General features: G+C 34.9%; 1 protein-coding gene across 2 annotated transcripts in view; it reads right to left on the bottom strand.

Moving 5' to 3' along the window:
- Positions 1 to 8,512, bottom strand: part of LOC123498732 (RING finger protein 37-like) — a 10,017-nt gene extending 1,505 nt beyond the window's left edge. Inside the window, exons 1-5 of one of the 2 annotated variants that reach the window (XM_045246137.1) lie at positions 8,412 to 8,512; positions 4,770 to 4,851; positions 3,584 to 4,340; positions 1,915 to 2,023; positions 436 to 552 (exon numbers count right to left, since the gene is read on the bottom strand). In XM_045246137.1, coding sequence (XP_045102072.1) covers positions 436 to 552; positions 1,915 to 2,023; positions 3,584 to 4,340; positions 4,770 to 4,850 — 1,064 coding nt within the window. In that variant the 5' untranslated portion in view covers position 4,851; positions 8,412 to 8,512. Of the gene's footprint in view, positions 1 to 435; positions 553 to 1,914; positions 2,024 to 3,583; positions 4,341 to 4,702; positions 4,852 to 8,411 lie in introns of both variants that reach the window. The other variant, XM_045246138.1, reaches the window with a different exon arrangement.
- Positions 8,513 to 9,517: the final 1,005 nt, after the last annotated feature.

Genomic DNA, 9,517 nt, shown 5'->3' with positions numbered 1-9,517 from the left:
AATAATAGTGACTTGAGTGATGGACACATAAATATTATATGAACTGTAGATGTTTGTGAAGGTTAAAAGAATGACTGCAGATATATCATTATACAATGCCAATGCAAAATATACATAAAGAAAATTCACAAGAAATGCATAAGATTAAGACTGTTTATACAAAAAAAAAAAATGTATAATCAAAGATTAAGATTTTAATATCATATATATAGGTAAGAAATACTTTCTCATACTGCTGATGTGGGTCACACCTGAAGCATAACACTGTGAGATACCTAGAAGTTAATCAAGATTTTGAAATTAAAAGGAATGGCAGACTGCATTGTTTGTTTACAGGCATTAGGAACATAAGAGTTGACTGGGTATAGTTAATTGAAAACATACTTTGAAAGAGGAGGAGGATTTACAAGATTTAGAACTTGGTTCTGAACTCACCTGTCAATCCGAGCCTTGAGAGACACATTGGGTACAGGTTGTTTGTCTCCCTTGAAGGGAACACCAGTGAAGGGGTCAGAAGCAGGTCGTCCCCAAGTGGCTTCACTTGCAATATATCTGAGAACAAGGTAGAAAAAAAAAAAAAATAATAAATAAATAAATAAATAAAATAAAATAAAGTTAGGTTTTCCATTTTATGTATGTATACATCACTATTGTGTGTAGATGACAACTCTTGGAAATTCTAAGATGAATTGCAAAGGATAGGTACTACAGAATCTCGGAAGTATGTACTATGTATGACAGGAGCGAGCTGAACTTGAAAGTGGTAAGGGGTGAAGTGATGAGATGTATATGAAGGTACTAATATAGTTTAGAATGCTGGGAGATAGGTGAAAAAAGACTAGATGCTTAGATATGCCATTGTGATATGGGAAATCATTGGAAGCCGAAGTAAGTCATATGGTAAAAGGAGCTATGATTTTGGGAACATTAAAGTGTGTTTGGAGAAAGACTTACTTGTAGAGGTAATAAATTAGAAAAATCTAAAGAAATTGGATCACAACTCTTTTGTATGATTACTGGACCAAAGCTTAATCAAAAGGAAAAAGATAGAAGTGGCAGAAATTTAGTGCTGGAGAACAATTACATATATAAGATTCTTTGATAGAGTGAGGAACAAGCCTGAGATGTGATTAGATCACTGTTACTTATTGGAAAGGGCAAATTGGAGGGTGTTAAAGTGCTTTGGCTATACAAAAAGAGTTGTAAGGAAAATAATTACAAGAACATTTACATGCACAGGTCCACAATCAAAGGTTAACAGTTCATATAAAGACATAAAAAGGGATGGGCAGGGTTAAGGAAGGACTGAGCCAAGTGTGAAGAAAATGAAATTTATCCATGGAAGAGAATGAGTTTGAGTAGCGCTGTACAAATAAGGAAGAGGAAGTAGCATGCTGATGAAATTTGGATCCTAGAGTATTGTTTAGTGGCTGACATAAACCTGCTAAACTGTAAGACCACAAATACAAAAATGAAGGCAAAAATGCTAGTCTGACTCGAGCAAGGTTGCAAAAATTGCAACTCTTTCCTTTACATTCACTATATCTTCTCTCCAGTGTGAAATGGTTCAGTATGAAATGAGATAAGCATAAACTAATCACCACTCAAATGAAGATTTGAACATATTCAAGGTCCTTGAGAATGCTAAACAGGCAGAAAACACATTTGGAAAAAGAGGAAAGGTATCTACAGAATAATACACCAGAAATGCATGAATGGAAATACATAATTTGGAAATATTTCAGTGTAGTTGCCATCTGGAATATGTTACGAGAAAAAACAAAGCACTAGCAATTCAAACAGTATGGAGGAATACACTCAACAGTTACATATCATAATATCACCTGCTTTCTAAAATCTGTTATTATCAATGCTAAACTATAATGATAAGACAGGAAGACACTGATCACTAACCTTTCCAGAGTGTGAGCATCAATGGAGTTGCCAGAGGGCAGGAGCAATGGTATTGTCATAATGTCACACGTCAGAGGATCCAGGAAGTCATCAGGTATCTCCAGCAGATCTTTGGGAATTACAGGTATTCAAGAGTCAAAAGCAACTCAGCAAGGTTAGTTTATAAAATCTTAAGTACTCTAAAGAAATGAAATAAAGTTACCACCATTACATTCAGAATCAACACATCAGGCCATATGTAACACAGTGGAGCTAAACAGGTTCCCTATTACATCATAATGGAGGGATTGTGGCCAGTCATTATCCTTAGATCCCAGCAAGTTGTTTTTTGCCAGTTCTGTTCACTGGCTCAGAATTGGAATAACAGATAGAGTACTTGGAATCTCATTGTCAGATTACAGTATAGAAGTCCAGTGAAGGACAAAAGCTTCCTTCAATAGTTATGGATGATAACAATTAAGCCACTTACATCATCATGGTGTGAAGTTTACAGCAAGAGAGGAGATAAGGCCAAACTGTCACTAACAAGGCTTAAGATCTGAACCCAGACTTCCCAGCCATGAGCCAGTATGCTATGTCCTGTGCCACTAACCTATAACAATTTCCAATTCAATACTTTTTCAAATAAATCTGAAATGTGATGAAAATTCTTAATCTTGTGAATAACGTTACAATTCTATTGGGTACTTAACTGAATTAAAGGGTAGCATATACCATATTTTGCATAGTTTGTTAGGAAATATAACTGAACCACTGATAATGAAACTAACTTATTATAAAATAAGGAAAGATTATTGGAAAAATGCATGATTTGATAGTCTCCCATAATACTATCTTGATTTGTGGTAAGTGTTATGTCTTTTTGTGATGGTACACAGGCCCATTGTCATGTAAGGTGATAATATAACAATACAATACAAGATAAGTAATCATGGATGGTGATGATACACCTGTGTAAAACAGATAGCTATTATCCTTTTGATCCATTATGAGTAACAAAAACACTGCCTAGGGCCCTAGACTGACACATCTCGGATGTCCAAAGATGTTAAGACCTGTATGCTGGATTCCAAAGGTACAAACAGTATAGTAAGTAAACTCAATAATTCACTACATATCCTTATCATAAACAATTAAAACTATTAATGGTAGAAGGCCATGAATATGAAAAAGAAATCATACAAAAGTTCTCAATCTGCCTCATATTCAAAGCTCTTATGCATTTTTATTATCTTGATTGTAATACTTGTCCTGAAAATTAATAAATATATATTACTGAAATAACCTGGAGCACCATGTGAAAAAGTATCAACATGTAACAATGAGGGTACTATTACATATATATATATATATATATATATATATATATATATATATATATATATATATATATATATATATATATATATATATATATATATATATATATATATATATATATATATATATATATATATATATATATATAGATAGATAGATAGAGAGAGAGAGAGAGAGAGAGAGAGAGAGAGAGAGAGAGAGAGAGAGAGAGAGAGAGAGAGAGAGAGAGAGAGAGAGAGAGAGAGAGAGAGAGAGAGAGAGAGAGAGAGAGTGAGAAACATGAAATAGAAAAAAAAAAGAGAACTGCATAACAGTAATACTTAATGATAAAAATTCAATAAAAAATTACCTCTATTGTTTAAGTCATCATTTTGTGATTTTTCAGTCATCTTTTCCTCAGGATTTGAGTTGTAGAGCCGTGGGACATCGAGCTCAGTCTTGGTGATGGGTTTGTAAGCTTTCCATTGTTTTAACAGCTCTCTTCTTTTACTCTTGTTTGTGCTTATGCCTGCCTGTCCCCACACTTCAAGAGAATGTAAGACAGGTGGACAGGCTCTTTCTGATGTGCTCTGTATTCTTATTATCATACTTTTAACACATTTCAATGCCTTCCGGTTTGTGTGTCTCAAGGAACCGTGATATAAACTCTGACTCTTCACACTGTTCTTTGCATCTGGTATTGGAAGTTTTAACCAGTGTTTATAGTGATGGTTTTTGAGCACTAACACATCCTCCTTCTTGGTGTAAAACTTGCCAACACATAAGTGTATGTCACTTGTATCTTTGTCTCCATCTGATGCTGTTACTGAAGACTTACAGGAATCTTCTAAGAACTCATTCATTACAAAGGAGTGACCATGACTGGTAGAGGGTTCATTTGAGATATCCTTTGAGCTACTGACTTGACTGGAATGGGTGGCACTGTGTGACTGAGATGAAGAGATGTCCTCAGGTTCAGTGAAGACTAAGAATCCTGTGCTACACTTCTGCTCCAGTCTTGCCACCATCTTGATGCAGCTGATGTCAATAGGCACAGGGAATACCACAGATATGTCCACAGGAGGCCGGATGAAGTATGCTCCCATGAAGCCTTTGGTTCCACTGATCTGAAGCGAAGGAAATGTTAAGCAAAACAATCTTCAAACAATGTTACTGTATTATGTGATTTCCTTTATACTGTACACTGATCACTAAACAATTTCCATAGTGAATATATTTGATACATAAACTGAATAATAAGATGCCAAATAGTAATATTCTCAAGAACAAAACACACAAAAAATGTAGTCTTATAGAAAGGTAACACTATAACTACTACTAACACCAAACAAAACATAATCATAGCATGTTCTAATGTGATATATGAAAATAAAGGAACAAATATATGAACTATTCATTTGCCACCATACAAATCACATATATATGAGTAATAATGATTTGAGTTTCATTCTATAATTGCACAACTTACAATCCATTTTTACAATTCCATCCACTTTCGCTGCTTTATGTCAAGTATGGTCACAGTAATTCCCTACCAGATTCTGAACATCATAGCCATCTGCACAGGGCTTGCTGCTTGACACACTGGGACTCAGGCATGGTGACATGAAGTTCATCCTGGAATAAGTAGAGCACCTTAGATAACAAACATGCAGTCACCATGCACTGATTGCTATAGTGCACAATATTATCATTTTGCCCTGAAAGCTACATGTTTGAATGATAAAAATCTATTTACTAATCTAATTACTGCTACTTCATAGACATGGGAATTTTTTAGCACATCACACTATGGTCTATAAAAATTTGTGATGAAGTCAGCATGTGTAGCTAATCAAACAACCTGCCCTGAGACATCAAGTGTAGAGGGTGTCTCCACATTTCCTTTTCTGTTGTAGAAGGTTTCAGAAAGGAATGGTGTGATGGGGTTAGTATTTCTTCAGATGGTCAATGAATATGCAAAGATAGGGTACGAGTGAGGATAAGAGAGAAACTGAGTGTGTGTCTGAAGAGATGAAAGTTACATCATAGACGTTCTATCATTGCATACACAATTACTCCTGTTATGCAAAATGCTGAAGTTACCTGTAATCCTTGTTGGTTGCAGTGAGATTAAGATAATGATTAGCTAATGAAAAGGTGAGATAAATATATGATATGTAGTAATAATGAAAAAATAAAATAAATAAATAAAATAGAAAAAAAAAAAAACAATTGGAAAGAAATCAAAACATTAAAATCAATACATTAGGACTGAGTACAATTTCAAAACAACACTACTGATGTTACCCAAGAACCAAGAAAAATTGAAAGATGTAGGAAGGAAGAATGAAACAAGAATGAAAAAATGAAAAGGAAGTAAGAAAGTAAAAAGAATAAGAGAGGGAAAATGATAAACATAAATGCAGGTACCAAGATTACAAGCAGTTATCACTACTCTGATAGATGAGACAAGAGGACTACCAAGGAGGACAAGATGGGGCAAGTCAACACAAGACTAACATGGCCCGAGATTAGAAGCAAATTACAGTAAGAGATACCCAGGTGGTTATCAATGAATTGGTATAAGAGGGAAGCAGAGGTTGCTAGAAGCAAAGTGGCGACCAATACAGAGAGTCAGCACATCAAAATCAAAGGAAATACTGCCTCCTTGTTCCTGATTAGAAGATATGATTACATAATGAAGTTACTCGAGAATGAATCTTATTGAAAGTTAAGGGAAAATAAACTGTATGATCAGAGAATGGGAAAATGAATGAAGTTACTTGAAGATGGACCTTGCTGAAATCATAGGAAAATAGTTCAACTGTTTGATTAAGGTATGCAATGGAAAATAAAGTAAATAATTTTCCAGAAAGTAATATTTAAGTTGAAATATGATAAAAAGAATTACCACCAAACCTTTTTTTCTTTTTACTTCTTTTCTAAAAAATAATAATAATAATAAATAAATTAATTAATTGATAAAGGAAAAAAAAAAAAAAAAAAAAAAATATATATATAAATAAAAGTGTCAGTTCCAGAAGATGACAGTCTGAAGGTGGAGCAAGACCATGGAAAGGAATGAGGTATGTATACAGTTAGCAAGATTAGGGGAACAGTTTGCATGAAAGGAGTAATAGAAGGTAAAAAAAATATGCAACCTTATGGCAAAAAGAGAGGTAAAAAATAATCAGTTTAAAGAGAGAAATTGAGGAATAAGACAAAGCTTTGGATAGGAGGCATCACATGCTCATAGTACCATTCTACACTGAATTAGGGAGAACATTAAGTTAGATTGGGTTTAATTAAAATTCTTTCAGCACCTAATACTCCTGTGATTTGAGACAATCATTAAAAAAGTCAGTAGGGAAAATTTTAATATAAATCAAACAATCAAACTGCCTATTCCCTCTATTACAATTCATTTCAGTGTAAATTATTTCTATTGCCTCCCCATACCAAGAAATCTAGATTGATGGAATTTTTTTCCCACCCTCCATCTTCTTCTGTTGGTAGAGTGAAGGTTAGGGATGCAATTATGTCATTTGTCCCATCTACTATGTCAAAAGAAAAGAAGACTATGGAGCTTTACTTTGGTCACTTTCTAAAGACTTACAACCTTGACTCCTGTACAGTGCCACTCCAATTGAGCACTTAATTAATGGGATAAATTTGCAATTTCAACCAATATCTCCTCCCTCCCTCAAACTTATCCTCTGGACTCCTCTCCAATATAAGGTTATGTAACCTAACATTTTGTAACCCTCTAACCAAAGAGGCTTCGTCCAGCCTGTACCCTAACATAACATAACATAACATAAATAATAGGATAACAAAGGGCCACCAGGGCCCATCTAGGTTATCCTGTATCAGTCGCACAGCGACCTCGTCATCAGTACTTAAAGATACACTTACAAGTACACAATACATTATATACTAATTCTAAATATTTGGCCCATTAACATGGCTAAGTCCTGCAGCAAATTCCTCTACAATCTGTGATCCCACACATAGGGATCATGTCTTGTTTAACTATAGTAAATTTCTTATAAAACTATTCCTTTAATCTATCTCTATACTCCAGGTGCTTTAATGCTGGTATCATCCTAGTTGCTCTTCTCTGAACTGCTTCTAACATGTTGATATCCTGCCTATAATGGGGTGACCATGCCTGTATGTAATACTCTAAATGGGGCCTAACATAGGAATTATATAAGCTACGCACCACTTCCTTACTTTTATAACTAACATTTCTATTTATAAAATCCAGGATCCTATTTGCCCTATTTCTTGCTTCTAAATATTGCTTTAAAAATTTCATAGTCCTGTCTATCACTACTCCTAAATCCTTTCCCTCCTCTACTGCCTCTAGCCAACATCCCTCCATCTCATAGCTAAAGTTTGTGTTGTCTTTACCTAAATGCATAACCTGACACTTTTCAGAATTAAACTCCATCTGCCACCTGTCTGCCCATGCTATCAGCCTGTCCAGGTCTCGTTGTATTCTGTAATTGTCCTTTTCACCCTGTACTGCACATGCTATCTTAGTATCATCTGCAAACTTTGATACTTTGCTACTAATTCCTATATTTAAATCGTTAATGTACACCAAGAAAAGAAGAGGTCCTAGCACTGATCCTTGGGGTACCCCACTAACCACTTCCTTCCACTCAGACATTGCCCCATTTAACACTACTCTCTGTTTCCTATCAGAAAGCCATTCACTAATCCAATCAACTAACCTATCCCTATCCCATGTAGTCTCAATTTGTACACTAGCCTCTCAATTTGTACCCTGAGAAAGGCCACAGTACAGCATAATTGCGTAAGGTTTATAAAGGCTACAAAAAGCACTACGGTTCATTGGTTTGGGTTACGAGGCATGCTGTTGTTGGTTTACCGTTAAGCATGTTTTCATTCATCACATATATCCTTCTGTCAAACACTAATATCTAAAACAACGAAAATAACAATATTCGGAAGCACTTATGCCAGCTTTTTGACTACATGCAAGTTTCAAGCTGAAGCTACAAGATTTTTCAGTGTGTTTTTAGGACTTTGGTGACACATTAACAAAATCTTTACATTTTTAACAAGACAAATACTCTTGAGAACACTGTTAATAATCTTTTTGGCCTTATAAAATGATCGTGGTGGGAGAGTAAGGAGTTTAATAATAAGAGTTTAATTCTCACCTGATGGCAGCAAGCACAAGACAGGATATCAGACTATCTGTATCTGTTTTTGTTATTGTCCAGACAGCGCAGCGCTTTATCGTGGCGGCCTGCCCCTTCCTGGACCGAGACGCACACAGAAAACGGCAGAGAAAAGCATTAACTAAACTATTACCACCTAAGTTTTAACCCTTTCAGTGCTATGACGCGTTTTCATATTCATTCTGTTTACTATTTGTTGATTTTATACAGCTTTAAACAATTTTGTGGGGATTTAAATAGTGAAGATTCTGGCTATTAATCTTCTGACCACTATAAAGCCTTCCTAATGTCAATAATATAATCGTCTAATCATACCAAAACCCAAGGTAAAAAATAAGGCCCATTACTGAAGGGGTTTAGCACAATTCATAATGTATTTCCAAACAGCATGGCGCATTAAAAGTGCATAGATCTATAACAGAAATGAAATTGTCGTCCATGTCAATAGTCTACCTGGGCATGCTTTGTGAATATACAAGAAACTGAAATGCACGTAGCGGGAAGAAAAAAAAAAAAATAAATAAATAAATAAATAAATAAATAAATAAATAAATAAATAAATAAATAAATATATATATATATATATATATATATATATATATATATATATATATATATATATATATATATATATATATATATATATATATATATATATATATATATATATATATATCACAATCTGCTTCTACATACGTAATGAAGCAGTTTTCTTATCCATGATTCTAACAAAAGTGACATCTGTCATCTTTTTTCATGGTAGTTGTCATTAGCTAAACCTAATTAAGCTGCCTCTGATGAGTATTATAAGCCATGCCTTCTTCCTCTCCCTTCCACGCACCCCTCCCTGTCCCTCCTCTACTCACCCATTGTTCTCTCTCTCTCTCTCTCTCTCTCTCTCTCTCTCTCAGAGGTGGCAGTTAAGAGTTAAACACCAATTATACATACAGCTTTGTGACTGGTATTTGATTGCCACACGAGCGCGACACACACACACACACACACACACACACCGTGTAGTGTAGTGGTTACCACGCTCGACTCACAATCGAGAGGGCCCGAGTTCGAGTCCCGGGAAGCGGTGA

Source organism: Portunus trituberculatus, chromosome 48, assembly GCF_017591435.1.
Source record: "Portunus trituberculatus isolate SZX2019 chromosome 48, ASM1759143v1, whole genome shotgun sequence".
Taxonomy (NCBI): Eukaryota; Metazoa; Arthropoda; class Malacostraca; order Decapoda; family Portunidae; genus Portunus; species Portunus trituberculatus.
The sequence above is the reverse complement of the archived record's forward strand: the minus strand, read 5'-3'. Positions and strand labels throughout refer to the sequence as shown.